General features: G+C 38.1%; 1 protein-coding gene across 1 annotated transcript in view; it reads left to right on the forward strand.

Moving 5' to 3' along the window:
• Positions 1–16,136: 16,136 nt before the first annotated feature.
• eEF2 (eukaryotic translation elongation factor 2) overlaps positions 16,137–22,500 on the forward strand; it is a gene marked incomplete at its 3' end in the record, with an annotated part of 7,904 nt that continues 1,540 nt past the window's right edge. Inside the window, 5 exon segments of the mRNA XM_074097133.1 lie at positions 16,137–16,265; positions 16,609–16,823; positions 17,240–17,433; positions 18,313–18,510; positions 21,995–22,130. Of these exon segments, the coding sequence (XP_073953234.1) occupies positions 16,263–16,265; positions 16,609–16,823; positions 17,240–17,433; positions 18,313–18,510; positions 21,995–22,130 (746 nt within the window).

The raw sequence follows: 22,500 nt of genomic DNA on the forward strand, positions 1-22,500 counted from the left end.
GTAGAGTCGTTATCGATCGCTATCCCGTGGGAACTTGCATGTCATGATGTCCTATCCTTCCTGTCCTCCCCGGGTACTCAAAACTACCTTCATCTAAATCGGTTCTGCGGTTTAGACGTGATGAGGTATCAAACAAACAATCAGACTTAGGGGCTGTTTCACTATCCATTGATTAGCGTTAACCGACGGTTAAATGTGATGGCGTCTCCGTCTATTCGAACAAAACAAATAGAGACGGCATCACACCTAACCGCCAGTTAACACTAATCAATGGATGGTGAAACAGCCCCTTAGAATCTTTCGCATAGTAGGATTGATATTTTTGTTGACAATTCTGTCACAGTTTCTAAGTTATCTAGTAGAAGTAGGTATAGGTCGTCTAGAAAATAATCGAAAATGTCATTCAACTCTACAGTCCATTCATAAAAAGTACAATCATGTAGGTAAATGAAATGAGGCGCTTGAAATACTGAATAATTTCCCACTCGGCTGTAAACCAAAAAAAGACCACATTGAATTCCATAGTTTGTCGGATAAGTTCGTATATTCCTTGTTTTCTCAAATAGCTTCTTCATAAAATACGATGGCAAAACATTATTCACTAAGTAGTAAGTCCATCTATACAACCTTGATACAAGCAATCTAAAAGCCTTCACAGGCACGGCTTTATCCGGACGGTGGCAACACTACCTAATCCAGAGTCTCCTCAAAGTTTTTGCACGTGTGAAAGGCGTTAAATCTCAATTAAGTCCCGTCCAGCGTCGGTTAATCCGGGGTATAATTGACACGGCGCGGGCCGGCGCCGCGGGGCGCCGCCGCGACGTCGCGGCGCCAGTGGGGTGCCGCGACCTACTACTGGAACTCGAACTCGACGTAACACCAGCAGCGCTACTACGAAACTCGAAACTCGAAGTTCGTGTCGTGCGGTCCCTCTGACACTTATACTATTTAATACGAGAGCGAGAGGGACAGTACGATACGAATACCGAGTTTCGAGTTTCGTAAATAGTAGCCCTGCTGAGGCAGTATAACGGCCTCTGCAAAGGTCTGGGGTCAAAATTAAAACCCTGGTTAACTCTAGTCTGCCGATGACAATGCCAGGACACATTTTGATTAAGTAGGTCTTTTTTTTATATATAATTAAATCTGACACGTGATTGACCCTTACCTCACCGGATGAAAAGTGCAGATGAGGCCAAAGTAGGGTTGCCAGATAGCCGGGACTCGGGACTGTCCCGAAATTACGTGTCTTGTCCCGTGTCCAGGAATTACCTACACTTTAATGTCCCGGATTTCGACTGCGAGAGCAGTATTACCTTTCATATTAAAAATTGGAGCTGCGGTTAATATTGCCGGCCTGTATTCAGAATGCACATGCCTGAGAACTGTTTTTGAGGTCCTTCCAAAAGTCTTGCAAATGACAAAATCTGTGCTCACTTTTTTAAAACATTATTATATATTAATGATTACATGCTGAGTAGACTACTTGTTAGTAAAAAGTGCTATCTAGTCTTAAGAATTTTGAGATAATTGTAAGATTTTGACAATTTGAAGAATAGTTTTTGTGCTTGTATTGATATTTAACTACCGGCCCAATTTGTAACCCTAGAATTGTCCCGGATATGAAATGCATGTATCTGGCAACCGCCAAAGGCTCACAAGACAATCTCTTACGGCGGGAAAGTTGCAAAAGTGTCCAGCTCTAAGCGGTGAATAACAGTTTCAATTTATCCTCTTGCTCTATACATTTTGATAATTCTTAACGGATTAGCACTTAACTCTGTTTTTATACCTACCTACCTACCTACCTACTGTTTTAAAGTGAAATATTTTTAGATACGAGTAAATAAATTAATAAATATATATATAACAAATAAATCAACTATTATCATATAAATGACAGCCTGACACCGAAACCTCCACAATCCTGCGAGTTCCTCGCTCCCAGTATAATTACAGATCTATTGAATAATTTTTTGAATATCATGCTTTCTAAATTACATAGCTTCAGTAAACTAGTTGAGAAAGTGAGATAAATACAAACTTTTCCGACAAAATGCGACGGCAAAACATTATACACTACATTTGTATTTAAGTACGCTTGTAGCATAATTCTTTCACGTAGTTTAGTCCAATGGTAGGGGTTCCAAGCTTCCCCATTAAGCCGGGACACATATATTTGAGAACGCTTAGAATTTATGTATGTGTTTAGGACAGACTGGGAAATTGAGACTACGCTATTGTTTTAAACTAAACTGGGTTTTATTTCGTTTGGCCTGCGCAAAGTTAATAAAAATAATCTTCGCTCTTTCTATTTATAACCCATATTACATCTACCAAAATGGAGTTGAAAAAATTAAAATAAGTTTATTATACAACAAAAAACAGTAAATAACAATTAAATTAGAATAAAACCATCCTTAACTTAACAAACTTACATGGAACAAGCTTTGAGCTAGACCCCTTACCCATGCATGGTTCTGAGATGCTAGCAGCCGTTTCCCTTTGTTGAAATTGCCTAAGCTTATTCTGTGGTCGAAGGAAGCTGCCAGCTCTTCCCCTTGACGTCTTACCAATGGTGCAAAGAAGTCGTAAAAATAGTTTTTTTGTTTACTTATATGATCGTTTAAAATCAATCAATGCAGCAGGGCTACTACGAAACTCGAAACTCGAAGTTCGTGTCGTGCGGTCCCTCTGACACTTATACTATTTAATACGAGAGCGAGAGGGACGGTACGACACGAACTTCCTTCGTGTTTCGTAGTAGCCCTGCAGACCCCCGCACCACCCTCAAATATGATAAAATAAGATACGTTCGGACTCCCTCGGAAATCGTCTTCTTAATAAATTAACAGCCCTTAAAACACTGAAATAATGATGAAACATTGCAATGAGGGCTATCGCGTATGAATTCGCCGCTGGAGGCGCTAGTGTAGCGAGAGGTCTCCGAAATGTCAAATCTCATAGTTTTTGGGTGAGCTACGCGGGTTTATTTATAATTAGAATAATTTTGTGAATATTTTGCAATATCTGAAATTAATTATGGCAAATATGCGTTCCGGGGCAATGAATGTCTGTGTTTTGAGACAGTTTTGTCTTTCGGAATCCTTTGTCCTCCCTTTTTTCCGAACAAAACGGGGACTATGCAACACTGTGGCATGCTCGATATTTTTATGGTACGGTTTTAAGGTGTATTAAATACTTATGATTTCAGTCTAAACTTTGTTTTCACGCCCGTAATAACAGACTTTGAAAGCCATACTTAAAAACCTCACGCAACAGTGCGCCATCTAGTGAGACAAAAAACGATAGCCCTCATTGGGTATACATACCAAGTTACATGTAACTTCAATGAAATAAACTCTAACAATAATTTGTTCACAGTTAATTTGAATGTTACATACAAATAACAGTCATAATTTACCTGTTTGTTTAGGAAAATCTTAGTCCTTCCTAAACGATTAGACTGCGCTGAAATGGCTGGTACCGGGAAATTTGTCGTTACTCAGGTTGATAGTTAACATCCTGTACAACAAACAAACAACGAGTCACGCTCTCTTATCTATTTCATATATAACTGGAGGATAATGAAGAACAAAAAGAAACGTTCTATATCCACTTGATTCCTGTAACCACAGCTACTTATATATTGTACCACGCGAGTTGAAGAGAATGATTACACACACAGCTACAACATGTCGTGTAATGACAGCAGAATTTTCACATTTATTCATTCATTTCTCATGCTAGGGTAAGTGCACCAATGAATGAACCCTTAAGGAAATTTTCGACTTTGAAAATTATTTTTTTACAGTTGGGCACCGTTTATTTAAAATACTTATTACTTTTCGTATAGCAAAACCAACTGAACTCTAGTTGCATTGGTTAACATCACCATTATTAATGAGACTAAGAAAATAATGTATTGGTAAAATAAGCGAAAAAAAATAAACGCGAACATTAAAAAGGATTCATGAAAAATTGCTAAATGAAAAAAGACGTTTGTGAAAATTAAAATTATCTAACAAATCCAATTTGATTTTTGATTTGAGCTACCATTTTGACTGTAACGTCAATAAAGCACGAATAAAAAATAATAATAACTCTTTGTGTTTTTTTTTCAGATCTACGTATCGCACACCGATGTTTTCCATCCATTCCATTGTAAAGGTTGCCTGGAAGAGATCGCTCTGAAGCGACAAGGCCGCCTATTGCTTACCTCCGAAAGTGTCTGTGTATATACCTGTTTTCTGTAATTGCTTGCTATGTGTTGGTGTGCAATAAAGGGTTATTGTATTGTATTGTAAAAGCTTAAAATCAAAACTGTACTTAATAAATTAAACATCGTTCAATTTGTATAAGATTTGAATTAAAATGGGTTTTATTTGAGTTGATGCTCTTTCTAACTAGGTGTGCGATGTGTATACGCGCTGAAAAACGGCCTGAAAGCTGCGCCTGCGTCAGTGAGTCACCGCCGGTGGCGCCGCGAGATTTATGGCGGTCGCGCGGGGAACTATACTACTGTAGCAATTGTGGCGTGGCGGACTTAAATAGAGGAAGAGTTATGAAGATTTGTAACTTTTTAGGGTTCCGTACCTAAAATAGGAAAAACGAAACCCTTATAGGATCACTTTGTTGTGCGTCTGTCTGTCTGGCAAGACCTTTTTCTCGGGAACGCGTGGAGGTATCAAGTTGAAATTTACACCTAATAACTTATGCCTGCGGCCCCTTGAAGCTGTAAAAAAATAAAGCTTCTACATAAACGAAATCAAAAAATACGGCCATTTGAGCTTTTTTTTTCATACATTTCGCAGTGGAATCAAAACCTATAGGGTACTTTCCGTAGACCTAGAATCATGAAATTTGTCAAGAAGGTAGGTCTTACAGCACAAGTAAAGGAATAAGTCCGAAAATCACTAATTTGTTGCTCTATCATATTTTTTTTTATTTCAAATTATTTCATTCGAAAACGATGGTTTATTTCGACACTGCGTGGACGAAGGTGGCGTAGTGGTAGGTACATAATTATTTCGTAATGGCTGTGATCCTATCTTATGTAATCTACTGCCAGGTCTCTCCAAATGATTTCGTACGCCGACAGGCACATCATAGTTTGCTCTCTTGTTTGTTTGTCATGTCACCTAATTATACCTATGCTGACGAAATAAATAAATGATTTTGAATTTGACAAAGGTTCCACCCTGGGTCATGAATTCATGATTCAATTTGTTCGACTGTAGGTACTTAGTTTCGATCTTTTCGGAAGATTTTTTTCATAGTTGAGTGCCAAGTGGAGGAGCCACCGTTATATGAACGCATTCATCTATGAAAAAGATCTTCTGGAAACATCGAAACTACCTACTCGGGACGTTCCTGATATATTATAATCGGGAGTTGAACCGATTCATTTTGTTTTTTTTTCAAATGTCTCACGAGAGCTTAATAGTAGATTGTTGCACCAAGCAGAAAGTTATTTATTACAGCACTGAGTGCCGATTTGGAGCCCGAGCGTCAACGAGGGCTTTAAAAAGCACGAGGCCAATATAAATTACTTAATGCGAGCTGCATAATCTGCTTTTCTTTCAACTATTGCAGGAATAGTAAACGAAAAAAAAACTCATGCAAAACAATTAATAGTAATGAAATGTCACTAGCACTCGATGATTTTACATTTATTTACATTCGCTCTCTCAAAAATGACCACGGAAAATTCGCAATGACTCCGCTAAATTTGTTTTTTTTTTTTATTTCTTTCTTTTTCTTGGCAGAGTTAGTATATAGTAGATATTTTTACCCGCGATCTGTCAAATTTCGGATAGGCGCCTGGTTGGCCAACCAAACACACAAAGTTTTTTTTAAATATACGGCTACTTACCTACTTACTATTCTTGGTAGGATTGTTAGCAGCAATTTTTTGTACGCAATCTGTCAAATTTCATAAGACCGTCAGGTTGATTCAAATTCAAATTCAAATGATTTATTCAGTAAATTGGCCGCAATGGGCACTTTTAAACGTCATTTTTTTAAACTACCAGCGACCAACCTAACACTAGATTTTTTTACACTATGCAGACTAATTTTATAGCAAAAATACTTTTTTTACCTCTTTGGTCGTGCAATTAAAAAAAAATGTAAAACAATGCAGTAAAGGATTTTCATACATTATTTCTGCTCTAGAGCAGAAAAGTCGTGCTGGGTATTTAGTGCGGTTATGATGACATTAAAGCATAGTTGGAAGAAAATACTATAGCAAATAAAGTATTTCGTTTCGTTACTACATTCAACTTGATACTTCCACTTCTAACTGTACTTAAGTCTTCGCTACGCAAGTATCGTACTCGCTCTGGATATAGTCGACAATAAGACGACAGCGCTTATTGGTGCCAGATGCGGACACTTTTAGATGTGTCAAGTGGACACAATTTACAGGATAGGGAATTAGGGATATTTTGAACAGTATACTTATGTACAACATGGTGGCGCGAGCTAGTCTCAACGAACGTTATTGTTCGTGTGAGGAGAAACGGTAAATTTTCTTAAATTTTGAACCGACTTCAAGTAGAAAAGGAAGTTATAATTCGGTTGTTTTTTCATGTTTTGTTATCTTAGAACTCCATCGTTTATGAACCTACAGAAAATATTATGATAAGTGGAACCTAGACAAATCCAGGGAACCTTTTAAGTATCAACTGTTACAAGTTTTTTTATGTAATTTCTCCTTAAATTTATATTGTAAATATTTTGTTTTATTATGTTTTAAAAAATATCTTTTCTTGTGGCGCATTCTTCTTGGAAATAATGGTCTTTCCGAAAGCGCTGAAAGTTTAAAAAAACCGGCCAAGTTTCCGTAACATTATCTATCTATACAACATACAGCAAAAACACGGCAAAAAAATCAAGTTTTTTGTATGGGAGCCCCCTTAAATATTTATTTTATTTTAATTTAATTATTTATTTTTAAAGTGATTGATATAACTAAAGATTCTGTGAATATTTCAAACGTCTACGTTGCTGTTATTAATATGAAGCACAAAACGGCAAAACAATCACGTTTGTTGTATGGGAGCCCCATTAAATATTTATTTTATTCTGTTTTTAGTATTTGTTGTTACGAGTATAGCGGCCACAGTAATAATCTGTGAAAATTTCAAGTGTCTAACTATTACGACTCAAGAAATAGAGCGCTGTGACAGACGGATGGACGGACAGACAGACATACAGACAGCGGAGTCTCAGTAATAGGGTTCCGTTTGCACCCTTGGGCACGGAACCCTAAAAAGTGCAGAATAAACGTTTAGATTATGTTTTATGATTTTTATTTTTGATAAGTTCTTCAACAACTGGTGCATGATATTGATAATGATGATGTTGATGATGTTAATTGTTTTTGATACCAAGTAATAAGTAGTAGAGATTCATATAGAACTATTCTTATAACATTAAGATTCTTCTTAAATACGTAAAAGCTTCTGCCAGTGTCTAACGCTAACGTGTGTATGTAAATGTAAGTCCTTGGCAATGTTTTCCTCATACTTAAGTGGTAATGTAAGTATAAGTCGTGGGCTAAGACTAGGTGCAGTAAGGCCACGCGGCTAGGTCAAGGTTCCACTGAATTTACTTCTTTAGGCTTAATTATTATGTGTGCGCGTTTGTTTACCAATGATGATAAAAAGCACACGAAATTTGACAGTTTTTATTATTTTTTTAACATTTTGTCGGCATAGTCGCTACTTACTGCGTATCCGTGCAAAATTACAGCTTTCTAGCACTAAATAGTCTGAGCAAAGCTGTGGACGGACGGACGGTCAGACAGGCATGGCGAAACTATAAGGGTTCCGTTTTTCCATTGCCATTTTGGCTACGGAACCCTAAAAAAGATATTATTCTATAATAGGCTAGAAATGAGACGACGACTAAGTACCTACAGTACGATTACTTGGAGTTAACACTTGACAGATGGGCGTGCCTTCAGTCAATTTTCAACTTTGATGTCATACAAATAAAGCCGTTTTTTGTATACCACTATCCACGTTTACAGATTATGTATAAACTATTTTATTTGTATGAACTTATTACTTACTTATTTGTATGAAATTAGCGGGATCCTTGCGAATTTTCCGTGGTCATTTTTGAGAGAGCGAATGTAAACTTACAAAAATGGAATCATCGAGTGCTAGTGACATTTCATTCCTATTCATTGTTTAGCATGAGTTTTTTTTTCGTCTACTATTCCTGTAATAGTTGAAAGAAAAGCAGATTATGCACCTCGCATTAAGTAATTTATATTGCCCTCGTGCATTTTAAAGCCCTCGTTGACGCTCGGGCTCCAAATCGGCACTCGGTGCTGTAATAAATAACTTTCTGCTTGGTGCAACAATCTACTATTAAGCTCTCGTGAGACATTTGAAAAAAAAAACAAAATTAATCGTACTGTATGATGGAGAATTAATAAAGCATTTAAATAATGAAATTATTATCATCATCAGCCGGAATACGTCCCCTATTGAACAGAAGCCTCCCTTATAATGCCACAATGAACGACAACCGCCACTTGCAGCCTACCGTTGCCTGCAACTCTCGCGCTGTCCTCAGCTCACTCCTCGTCTCCCGGTTTCTGTTGCCACTCGAGGACCTTTCTCCCCCAACGGCAATTAGGCCTACTCCGAAATTCGAAAATCGAAGTTCGTATCGTACTGTCCCTCTCACTCTCGTATTAAATAGTATAAGTGTCAGAGGGACGGACGGAACGACACGAATTTCGATTTTCGAATTTCGGAGTAGCCCCGCTGTTCTTCGAGCGATGTGGCCCGCCCGCCCACTGCTTCAATCAACTTGCGTAAACGTCTGTAACTTTAGTTCTTCGGCGAATTTCCATATTCCTCATTATATTGCACAAAAAAAATCGAGCATGCTCTCTTCGTATCTTGTTGCATGACTCTGAGCTTCAAAAGACCAACAGTCGAGGATCACGTCTCAGAGCCACAAATCGGCAAATACTGCAAGATTATTTTGTACATGACGTATTGTCTTATTTTTGTCAACCTATAGGTAAGGTAAATAATATGTATAATACGTAATAAATATGTACGGGTGCTCCCCACTGTCCCAATAGTTGGCATCTCCCCCTCCTCGTCTGCGGAAACTAAAAAAAATACTGCATTCTATAAACGACCGGATGGCCAAGTGGTTAGAGTACCTGACTACGAAGCTTGAGGTCCCGGGTTCGATTCCCGGCCGGGGCAGATATTTGTATGAATAATACGAATGTTTGTTGTCGGGTCTTGGATGCTTAATATGTATTTAAGTATGTATTTGTATGTTTATCCGTTGCCTATAGTATATAGTACAAGCTTTGCTTAGTTTGGGACTAGGTCAATTGGTGTCAAGTGTCCCGTGATATTTATTATTTATTATAAGTACAAATTCTGCTGAGTAAAAAAAGCCTTATTTTCTTACATAATCCTTATCCACAGTCAATCAAACAATCAAATCTTATGTCACTAGCAATAGAGATGGCAGCAGGGTGTCGTCTACTGGGAATTAGCGTTTCGAGCACTCGGACGTTTCTCTTTACCTATATAGCATACGATCGGTAATGAAAGATATGATAAAAAAAAAGATGGCACCACTCTTAATCTAATCTAAATAAATACACGTGAAACATTATGAAGCCGTGGTGGCCTAGTGGTAGTGGTTTGACCTATCGCCTCTCAAGCAGAGGGTCGTGGGTTCAAACCCCGGCTCGCACCTCTGAGTTTTTCGAAATTCATGTGCGGAATTACATTTGAAATTTACCACGAGCTTTGCGGTGAAGGAAAACATCGTGAGGAAACCTGCACAAACCTGCGAAGCAATTCAATGGTGCGTGTGAAGCTCCCAATCCGCACTGGGCCTGCGTGGGAACTATGGCCCAAGCCCTCTTGTTCTGAGAGGAGGCCTCTGCCCTGCAGTAGTACGTATATAGGCTGGGATGATGGGATGATGGAACATTATGCGAATAGCACGAAACTTATCTCTCATCCCGGAATTAATTCCGGCATCTCTTCCAAGGTCAACTAAGACATTCTAGAAAGTTCGCGCAAAATTGCATCATATTTATTTTATATCGCGTTTTCATAATACAACCCTGGCAAGCGTCCCGCGACGAGTCATACATCTTTGCTACTCGATTATGAACCTGAAAACATAGTGAATAAGGCATAGAACAAGAATTCTGTTGTCAATGTCACTTCGGAAATTGTCCGATTTTCTCGGAAATGGTCTTCAGTGTCTTCATTCATCACGATGTATCCATTCAGATTTTTCTTGTGGATGACAAAGCGTGTTGATGGTGGTGACAAACGAAGCGAGGAGAGGAACTGGGAGGAATCAGGGTTACACTTGTTACCTTTTGAAAGAACAAAAACCGGACTCGGAGAGGGTTCCGTAGTGCGATAGAAATTACACTAATATCATAAATACGAAGGTAACTCAGTTTAAACAATTTATTGAATCAGGCTTTACTTTGCGGAGGTCCATATCAATGAACTAAAAGAATTTCCTTGCTCACCCGCGACCTTACGATAGCTAAGCTTATGCAAAATATGCGTGTTCATGCAGTTCCTCCACCTCCACACTGGAAGAACACACACAAATCACACAAACCCATCCACCACCACCACCACACTACACTGACGCGTTTCGAACTCAACCAGAGCTCATCTTCAGAGTGACACAACCGTACACCATGCTACCAGTTGTTAGACTACAACTCAGTTTACTCAGTTAACTCAGTTTGTGTGTCGGTCTCCTAGGCGGTCTCTATGTCGCGTCGGTCTGTCTGTCTGTTGGTTACCTCTTCACGCTCAAAGTGCTGGACTGATTTAGATGAAATTTGGTACGGGGATAGTTTGGAACCCTGGGAAGGTCATAGGACAGTTTTGTATTGAAATATTGTGTAGTGTATGAAATGATCATTGGGAAAAATATTTTCATCGAAACATCGATATATATGTACTAACGTACGGTAGCGGTAAAATATTATGTCAATGCATCGATAAGCCAGGGGGGTCATTGGCAAGATAAGAAGTTCAAATTTTGCTCTTGGGGGGCTACTACGAAATTCGAAGTTCGTATCGTACCGTCCCTCTCACTCTCTTATTAAATAGTATAAGTGACAGACGGACGGAACGACACGAACTTCGATTTTCGAATTTCCGAGTAGCTCCGCTGGCGTGTTAGACAAATTACCTCGGACTGTGTATATATTGATTAAGATTCAGCAGAATTCTCAGTACATAACAACATAACATAGCCGTGGTGGCCTAGTGGTTTGACCAATCGCCTCTCAAGCAGAGGGTCCTGGGTTCAAATCCCGGCTCGCACCTCTGAGTTTTTAGAAATTCATGTGCGGAATTACATTTGAAATTCACCACGAGCTTTGCGGTGAAGGAAAGCATCGTGAGGAAACCTGCACAAACCTGCGAAGCAATTCAATGGTGCGTGTGAAGTTCCCAATCCGCACTGGGCCCGCGTGGGAACTACGGCCTAAGGCCTCTTGTTCTGAGAGGAGGCCTGTGCCCAGCAGTGGGACGTATGTAGGATGGGATGATGATGATGATGATGAACAACATAAAAATTTAATGGTGGCTTATATTCCGCAAGCAATAAAAATGTCTCGAGATCTCATAAAGATATTATGGTGGACAATAACAATGGAACTCCATGAAATAATGCGCTCAAGGTTTCTGAGATGCTGCCAGCTGTAGGATAGTGAGATTTGATCAAGTCTGGTAATCCATAATATCCATACTTCCATACTAATATTATAAATGCGAAAGTGTGTTTGTATGTTTGTGTGTTTGTCCGTCGTTCACGCCGTAACGGAGCGACGGATCGACGTGATTTTTGGCATAGAGATAGTTTATGGGCCCGAGAGTGGCATAGGCTACTTTTTATCCCGAAAAAATGCACAGTTCCCGCGGAGCCGCGGGCAAAAGCTAGTAAATAAATAAATATCACGGGACACTTGACACCCATGTACTTAAGGTACGGACATACTAATTAAAACGAGACGCCACGACACGCTTGCACACGCGCTCCGACTAGTGTACCTAATCAGTCCCAATTTGTTTTGGTCAGGTGCAGGGGGGTATTACGAAATTCAAAAATTATAGTTCGTATCGTACCGTCCCTCTCACTCTCGCATTAAATAATACAAGCGTCAGCGGGACGGCAAGATACGAAGTTCTATTCATTTCATTAATTCTCCTTTTATGCAATCAGTTCTTCATGTAGCTGTATGTGTAATCATTCACTTCAACCCTAGTGGCAATACCTATATGTTTTTGTAACTTTGGTCACATCGATCATTTTGTAGTGGGCTGTATTGTAAGCCCTCTTGTTCTGAGAGGAGGCCTGTGCCCAGCAGTGGGACGTATAAAGGCTGGGATGATGATGATGATGTATTGTAAGTACCTATATTTTTCCCTATAATTTTCAGCGAAATCTCTTCGGAAGTCCGCGCTGGCGCAGCTCCAGAACTTAAAGGCAATTAGGCTGATCGCGATCACTTGTTTTATTCGCCAGCTGCTCTGTTGCTATGCGCATTGACTGACTCATGGGAGATTCGCAATGAGCACAAAAAAAGTACGTAGATATAAGTGCGACAAAGATCTTAATGAGCGTGACAAAAAATCCTTTTATCTTCCGAGGGTTTCAAACTCTCCATATCAGTCATTTAAATCGATTCAGCGGTTTGAGCTTGAAGAGTTAAATCATTAAAAATCATTGTAAATCTGTTGAAAAAATATATACTTCGTTCTTGTTCCGGTAAGAAACTGATTTCTTACCAAGCCCTTTGCCAAGAGCGTGTCGGACACGCCCAAAATAGGGTTCCGTAGCCATTACGAAAAAAATAAGTACCTACTTAATATTTTTCTAAGGATTTCGTATTTTATACATTAGGCTGCTATTTATACTCTTAAACTACTAATAATTCTCAAGCAAACTTAGCCGTTATAGTTTTCCTTAAAAGTTTAATATAATACTTACTACATTCTGAATTTTTTCAAATTTTTCCACCCACCGGTTTAGATTTTATGGGGGGGGGGGGAACGCTCGATTTTAATGAAAATTTGCACTTTACAGTTGAATATTTTGCAAACAAATCAGTGAATCGAAAAATCGATCTATCCCTTAATGATTTTGAAAGACTTTAACAACGATACCTACCCCACACTACAAGGTTAGATGAGAAAAAAAAATTACCCCCACTTTACGTGTATGGAACACAAAAAAAAAATTTTTTTATTTTTATTTTGCCATTTTGTCGGCATAGTTTACTTACATACATATTCGTGCAAAATTACAGCTTTCTAGCATTGATAGTCCCTGAGCAAAGCCGCGGACGGACAGACAGACAGACATGGCGAAACTATAAGGGTTCCGTTTGTTGCCATTTTGGCTACGGAACCCTAAAAAAAAGAGTTGTGGCTTTCGTGCAACGAGGTTGCATACTTTATTAAAAGAGGGGGAAAATTTACATTCTGGAATTATTTCGTTTTCATGTAATTTATTAGGTAGGTATCGATATATATTTTTAATACCATAAATTTAATTTAAGATTGTAATCAACATATATTTGATCCTATCACTCGCTTTTTTCGTGTTGAAGTGAAAGTGACAGATCAAAGTGATGTTCAAATATTTGGAATTCAGTGAGTAGATCCTCAGCATTTAAAAATAAAAACCGGCAATGAGCGTGTCGTACACGCCCGAAATAGGGTTCCGTAGCCATTACGAAAAAATTAAGTAATATTTTCCTAAGGATTTCGTATTTTTTTATTTATTTAAGGATTTCGTATTTTGTACGGAATATTCCAAGTTTAGGCAGGACAGGAGTCATTGAAGCCCAATATATAGTATAGTATGTACTAGGTGATGTAGACGACTATATAGTTCCACTCCTGTTGGCTCGTACCGAGGCACCTACTTCAAACTAGTAGAAAAATATTTTGAAGGTTGTTAAGTCGATTCCCTTTTTTGTTAAAAAGTTTTTTTTTGATAGGCTGTAATGTCATTACACGTGTGTAACCCCAGCATTATTTCCCCGGCCAGCCCACCGTCGATTCTCAGAAGTTGCGTGTTGCCGCGTGGCCTCGTAGGTAAACCAAAATTTGGCTACAAGTGCTACGAGTTCCAAACAATTCATTTTATAATTCTACGTACCTACCAGCTACTCAATAATCTGTATAGGCACAATGTAAGCAACTGACAAGCTTAGTGTCATACCGTGGGTATAGGTATCTATCAGATGAAGTATACTTACTAGCTTGAGTTTGTATAATTAATTATACTGTTATTAGGGTTATTAGCGTAATGAGGGCTATCGCGAATGAATTCGCCGCTAGAGGCGCTAGTGTAGCGTGAGGTCTCCGAAATGTCAAATCTCATAGTTTTTGGGTGAGCTACGCGGGTTTATTTATAATTAGAATAATATTGTGAATATTTTGCATTATCTGAAACTAATTATGGCAATTATGCGTTACGGGGCTATGATTGTCTGGTTTTGAGATAGTTTTGTCTTTCGGAAACCTTTGTCCTCCCTTTTTTCCGAACAAAACGGGGACTATGCAACACTGTGGCATGCTCGATATTTTTATGGTACGGTTTTAAGGTGTATTACATATATTATGATTTTAATCTAAACTTTGTTTTCACGCCCGTAATAACAGACTTTGAAAGCCATACTTAAAAACCTCACGCAACAGTGCGCCATCTAGTGAGACATAAAGGCGGCGGTGTTAGTGATGAAGTCACTTGCTGCTTTGAATGCAGAATTCGGATTTGATGAAATGGGTTGTTTATTTAATTTACGATAGGTTTTCGGACATGTTTATTTATTTTAATGAAAATATGAGCCTTTGAGCGCTATCTATTAAAGAGTAGAGGAACTAAAACTGTTCGTAACTCTTCGTGAATTAATTGTGAAAAGCGCCCTCTCTTGGTGAATAGTACATTATTGACCATCACCACCACCATACCATCATCTACCAAAGAATTAATAAATAAAATAAGACGAATTAGTTTGCCGTTAAACAAATTCTGTCAAACATGAGAAAAATAATAACTATAGGAAAATATCCTACAAGTTGTCGGGAAACTTGGGGGCGGGCGGGTCATGCTCATGCGCGGCCCGCGACGGACGTACGATACGAATAGTTTGCCTTGCCTTTTTTTTGCCTTGGCCACAGGGTACATCCTTGGCTAATAAAGTTTCGGTGCTCGTTTAAAATTTGGACTTCGGATCGTGTCGTCTCGCTCACGCTAATTATATTAAACAGTAAGGGGAACTGGGTGGTACTACATATACAAATTTCGTGTTTTAGAGTAGCCCCTTGGTCGATTCGACTCCTAATCTATGGATTCGTCCATAATGAGGGCTATCGCGTATGAATTCGCCACTAGAGGCGCTAGTGTAGCGTGAGGTCTCCGAAATGTCAAATCTCATAATTTTTGGGTGAGCTACGCGGGTTTATTTATAATTAGAATAATTTTGAGAATATTTTGCAATATCTGAAATTAATTATGGCAAATATGCGTTCCAGGGCAATGACCTTTGTCCTCCCTTTTTTTCGAACAAAACGGGGACTATGCAACACTGTGGCATGCTCGATATTTTTATGGTACGGTTTTAAGGTGTATTAAATATGATTTTAATCTAAACTTTGTTTTCACGCCCGTAATAACAGACTTTGAAAGCCATACTTAAAAACATCACTCAACAGTGCGCCATCTAGTGAGACAAAAAACGATAGCCCTCATTATCTTATCTGAATTTCTTGTGAAATGTTTAGCAATTTTATAGATAACATTTGGCTACAAATTGGGTTGTGTAATTGTGTATAAATAAGAGAAACAAATTAATTATGAGGCGTTTAATATTAATACAGAAGAGTCCGGCATTGTTTGAAAGTTTCTATTTCGTTACCATTTTTTTTCATTAAGTAGTAAATCAAATAAAAGTACTTTTTTTAATTGTTATTTTTGTTATAATTATTTTTCATTTATTTTTATAACGCTGTTTTCGATTTAGATAATACAAAACTACGTTTAAATTTTGTCATGTGGCAGCCCCAGTGCATTGTCTATGGTTTCAAACGTTGACTGACATGACATCTCAGCGGGCATATCCGGCCCACGAAAGGGCCTTTTTCAAGCGTACGCCATTGCTGGCGTATGGTAGTTCATTTTATTCACAGTAAAATCTAAAACCATCCAATATGGTGAGTATTTAACTTCATAATCGTGTTCAGAAAGGTGTTACGGTGCATATCTATTATCGTTTCGCGAGTTTATTTCTGATATTCCTTTACAAAATGGTAAAATAAAACTTGGTTCCATTCACGACCGTCTTTGTAATCCGATGACGTATATCAATGAAACCGTCATGACACTGTATCTCGTAAAGTGCCAGTGAATTAATTATTGCTGAACCTACGGTTTCAGCTTATAATACGAGGCTTCAAGATTATTTACGTTTAAAAATGAAACGTGCGTGTGACAGTGCACCATCTGTGTTGTGGTTGAGAATTAGCGACATGTTGACGTGTTTTCTGGTTTGCGCAGGTGAATTTTACAGTAGACGAGATCAGAGGGATGATGGACAAGAAGCGGAACATCCGCAACATGTCCGTCATCGCTCACGTCGATCACGGCAAGTCGACGTTGACGGACTCCCTGGTGTCGAAGGCCGGCATCATCGCCGGGGCCCGCGCCGGCGAGACTCGTTTCACCGACACTCGCAAGGATGAGCAGGACAGATGCATCACCATCAAGTCTACGTAAGTCCCGTGAAATTACCTTTACAGGTGTCACTTTGTAACAAAAGATTTAAGACTGCGAGAGTCCCGAGACACAAACGCCCAATCCTACAGCTAACTACAGCCTTAACATTTAGATGAACTTCTTTTAAATTCCAAAGAAAGTGTTGACCTTTTAGTTTTAAGGTTATCTTGCACCAAAAAATCGATATCGCAATGAAATGCACTTTCTTCCGTTGCGCCGCGATTGTGCAATAAAGTCCTTTGTTCGACTTTTCAATAACAAATCTGATTTATCCAATAACATGATGATTGTTCTTACCTTTAATAGCCGAATATCCATTGATGATCTTCAGAACGGCCATCTGACGCTAAAAACAACGCTAGAGCTACTTTCACTTTATAACCTCAAAATTAACACATGTGAATTTCTCCAGCGCTATCTCCATGTTCTTCGAGCTTGAAGAGAAAGACATGGTCTTCATTACAAACGTTGACCAGCGTGAGAAGGGCGAGAAGGGTTTCTTGATCAACTTGATCGACTCCCCTGGGCACGTTGACTTCTCCTCTGAGGTGACTGCTGCTCTCCGTGTTACTGATGGTGCTTTGGTTGTTGTGGACTGCGTTTCCGGTAAGCCAAAGGATATTTCTTGATGTACTACCAGCCTCGTTCCATTAAAACTACAGGTTACACATTTATCTTACAAAAATAGAAAATTATGTGGAATTGTAGCACTTAAAAATTTTCATGATATGGGGACTGCCTTTAGTTTTCATAAATCTATAATTTTATTTTAATTAGTCACTTAAAGATTTCATTGTTATAATAATTTTTTTTTTTTTTTGAGAGAATTATGAAATAATTTACCTCATTAATTTTGCTGTGCCAGCAGTTTTTGTCAAGCAATAATTGAAGGTCAAAGTTAAATACACCATTGTAGGTATTAAATAATTTGTATAATCAAGAAATTGCATTGTTGAGATTTTTAATTATTATGCAATTTTATGTTACTTCTTTTGTTTACAAGCCAATGTGAAACTTTAACTTAACAATAATATGACCACATGGTTCAACATTGTGTTGTGAGTGAACATATTGACTGAAAGTCCCAAATCTATTGTTTGTCATTATTTTCATTTCACTGGGTTCTATTAAATTCACTCTTCTCAAAACTGCTTTGTTTAAATTTTTTAATAATAATAATAATTCATTTATTGCTTGAAATAATAATAATAATACAATAAACAAATAATTTTTAATGACAAATAAAGTTGTGAACAATAAGTTTACCTTATTATTACAAGGTGATAACTAGATGAATGTATAGCTTAGAAACCTTACTTAACCTACAACACATATTATAAGAGTTGGATATTTCTACATTATTTTTTTTTTGTAAAGAAGGTTGCATTAAATAAGTATTAAATACTGGATCTAGTGTAGGCAACTCTGAATTTTAACAATCAAAATGAACAGGATCATGCATCATTGAATGTTCCTTCCCTCCAGGTGTGTGTGTGCAGACGGAGACCGTGCTCCGTCAGGCCATCGCCGAGCGCATCAAGCCCATCCTGTTCATGAACAAGATGGACCGCGCTCTGCTCGAGCTGCAGCTGGAGTCTGAGGAGCTGTACCAGACTTTCCAGCGTATTGTTGAGAATGTCAACGTTATCATCGCCACCTACTCTGATGACAGTGGTCCTATGGGTAAGTGAAGATTCAAATATTTTTTAAATGACTACTGATACAATCAATATTTAGAATGCAGAAGTTTTTATTGAAACATACTCAAACCTAGTGGTAGCTTCTGATATCCAGGTTGTACTAGACTTAACTCTGTTCTTTCTCCACTTGGGGAACTGTAATTCTTGAGCATAAGTTGAAACAAATAAAAATATCCACTTTTCGTTACTAAACATAGAAGTGGATTCTTATGCAAATGCATATTTCGACAGTGACAATGTACAGTATTGAAACTACAAAATATGTTATTTATAGGAATTATAGGAGACCAATTTAAAGTTTTATACATTTAATTCACTTATGAATGGCACAATAAAAAAAAGGAAAATTTGCAGATTCAATACTGTACATTGCGGCAGTCAATTTCTCATAGAATCAATATAATTATTAGAAGTACATAAAACACTTGTCCATAATAATCTTGATCTTGATGATAAACTTTTTTAATTTCTGCATGTTACTTAGAAATCAAATAATACTTAGATTCAAATGTGATATAGACAGGATATGGAAATGACGCCATCATAAAATTACTTGCAGATATTAATCTGCTATAGGTAATTCAAACGGCGTCGCGCGCGTGTCACGTTTCTGTTATTCGTAAACTTTCTTTGTTATCACATTAACAGCTCTAGAATCGCGCGACTTTTGATAACATTGCCAAGGTCGTGCAACTAACACTAAACAAGTAAGATGTTGTTGAAATACCCTATTACCTAACTGTAAAATGGATATAATCATAAAAACCGGGTTTGAAAGTATTACACACAATATTAGTTTCCAACCACAAACCGGGATAAACGGCAATAAATTAGTATGAGAACAGCATGTAAGAAATGTTGAAGAATCTTAATACAAGCCCATGTAATCCTTCAGACATCTGTGACACTAACACCCTACAAAACTAGTTTAAACGTAAGTAATTTTTATGTGATGTCAGAACGGTATTTCGTGTAAGTCATTTCTCATTTACTTCTTGTAGGCTTCTTATGTCCTTCTTTAAATAGTTACAGATCAATGATGCTCGTGTCGTCATTGGTAAAATATTATAAACATGTTAACTATTCCAGTAATGTTGTAATTTAAGGTTATGTCGTGAGCCGTGAATGACACTTACTTCCTTCTTTTCACAGCAGCTATTCATTTTATCCGTTGTTCTTATTTATGGGACGCTCTAGAGAAAAAGAAATTTACATATGCTATTTCAGCCGTTATTGTTGCAGTGAACAACGCAACAACAGTCATAACCCGTTTCTTTGCTTTGATTTGTACTGAAATACTTGTATTTTGACACAGTCATCCGAATTTACTTCCCATTTTTGCCATGTTGTGCGCTGCGATCGTTGTCTGTACCACCACCACTCGCTTCGCACATAGCCAATAGGTTTGAAGCAGATGTTTTGTCTTAATCTTATCTATGGACGTATTAATAGTAATGCATCCACGCGTGTGAGCCATACTTTCAATTCCTAATAATAGTAGGGAAGCGTTTACTAAATCCCACAAGCATTTTTTATTCCTAACCTAACCTCGACGCGATGGCTATTGTTAAAAATGAACACGCGGCCTTTGTGTCCAAATAAATTCAAAGTAGTCTCAACTGTAGGCAATTTCTAGGCAGGTGGGCGATTACGCTACGCGGCAATGTGCGATATGCATGGACCACGTGGTCTCACCAAAAATGTGGTATACAATCAAGAACTGTAGTAGGTGGACTTGAAGTTTTTACACATGGTGTATCACAATTAGCAAAGTAATAAATAAATAAATAATAAATAAATAAATATCAAGGGACAATTTACACCAATTGACCTAGTCTCAAAGTAAGCTTAGCAAAGCTTGTGTTATGGGTACTAAGCAACGGATAAATATAATTATATAGATAGATACATACTTAAATATATATTAAACACCCAAGACCCGAGAGCAAACATTCGTATTTTTCATACAAATATCTGCCCCGACACGGGAATCGAACCCGGGACCTCAAGCTTCGTAGTCAGGTTCTCTAACCACTAGGCCATCTGGTCGTCTAAATAAATTATAAGTAGTTGCCAAAAGCACCTGTTTTTGTCTTAAAGGCTCAAACAGCGTATCACCCGCTTTCGTACAGACACGTGTACCCTGTAAGTAAAAGTGTTGTATAACACTTTAAACTTAGCATAACTATTGGATAGACACTTGATTTTCATCTTTATCTAAATAGGTATTCATTACTGTGGTTGATTGATTTGTTACAATCTTCTCCTTCAGCGCGTTTTCGCCCACCGTTGGGCATACGCCTCTCCAACCTTTCTCCATCCAGATCGACTATCTGTCTCTCTCTTCCAGACCGGTCCTGCTGTCTCCACAATGTCATCGGACCATCGAGCAGGCGGTCTGCCCACATTTTACTGTTCATGGTTGGAGGTTCTTAGCCCCACACGTCTTGGCGGGTTTCACACTTTCAGGAAATATTTCCGTTTCCTAGACTTGTGTCAACCTGGTCGGGTTACTTAACCGCCGCCCGTGCTCGGCGTTGTCCTTCGATTGGCACCACCCAGGGGGCACGTGTAGGGATTTTAAAGGTTACTTAATTGTTACAATCTTACTTCTTACTTAATATTATAAACGCAAAAGTTTGTATGGATGGATGTTTGTTACTCTTTCACACAAAAACTATTGAATGGATATGCATGAAATTTGGCATAGAGGTAATACCGAGTACTGCCTTTTCGCAACGTAACGTTTGGCAACCTGTTTCATTTCGCAAACTCTAAAGCTATTGAATGGTTAAGGATGATTAATTTGGTCATTTCAAAAGAGCAGTTGCCTGCATAACGGTTAACCAATCTGGTTATTTATTAAATCGCAAATTTAAAAAAATTTCAGGCATTTAGTTTCAAAAGCCATAATTATGTTAAATCCCAAATTTAGGTCAGTTTTATAAAAACTATAAATATTTACATGGTTGATCAGAAATGTTCAAACAGTTAGCGAAATGAAAGGTTAGCGACAACGTTTATGAATCGCAGGTTGCCTTCAAACTTTTTATGAATCCAATAAACATTTGGTAAATCCACCCTTTGGGTTAGGTTAGGTCAGTTTTATAAAAATCCTGAAATATTTACAGTTTCAGAAATATTAAACAGTTGGGAAATGAAAAGTTGCGAAATGAAACAGGTTGCCAAACGTTATTCGCCGAAACATTAGTAAACCAGGTAATACATACCCTGGATTAACATATTGGTTACTTTTATCCCAAAATAATGTATGGTTCCTGTGGGATCGAAAAAGGTTTATGTTACATACCAATTCTGTGCAAGCAAAGCTGCGGGCAAAATCTAGTATAATAATTCTTAAAACCATGTTTTGTACTACGATTGGATTTACAAAACCTTTGCTGTCATTTGAGTATCCCTTGGGTTTACTTTACGAAGAGATGGTGACAACAGCATGTATTGTTCAGGTGAGGTGCGCGTGGACCCCAGCAAGGGTTCTGTGGGCTTCGGCTCCGGGCTCCACGGTTGGGCCTTCACCCTCAAACAGTTCTCCGAGATGTATGCTGACAAGTTCAAAATCGACCTTGTCAAGCTCATGAACAGGTAAGCAGGATTGTTAGTGACAAATTCACAATGAGTGGTTATGTTGCAGAGGACTCTTGGAAGGACATGCTGCGTTGGTCATTAGTCACAACTAATTTTGAGGAATATTAGTTATGCACCCAACCACTTGGTACTTTCTTGGTTCAAACAGTTTTCCGAGATGTATGCTGACAAGTTCAAGATTACTTATCAATACATATGTTTAAAAATAATATGTTTACATAACTTTGCTACGTTGGATCATACTTTTGAAAATGCAACTATGGACTTCTAGTTCACATTCATTTAATAATAGGTTAGTTTTGTATTTTCGTCCCATTGATACTGGGTAAAGACTTTAATGCTATACACCGGCGGCAGACAAGGACGA

This window comes from Choristoneura fumiferana, chromosome 14, assembly GCF_025370935.1.
Source record: "Choristoneura fumiferana chromosome 14, NRCan_CFum_1, whole genome shotgun sequence".
Classification (NCBI taxonomy): Eukaryota; Metazoa; Arthropoda; class Insecta; order Lepidoptera; family Tortricidae; genus Choristoneura; species Choristoneura fumiferana.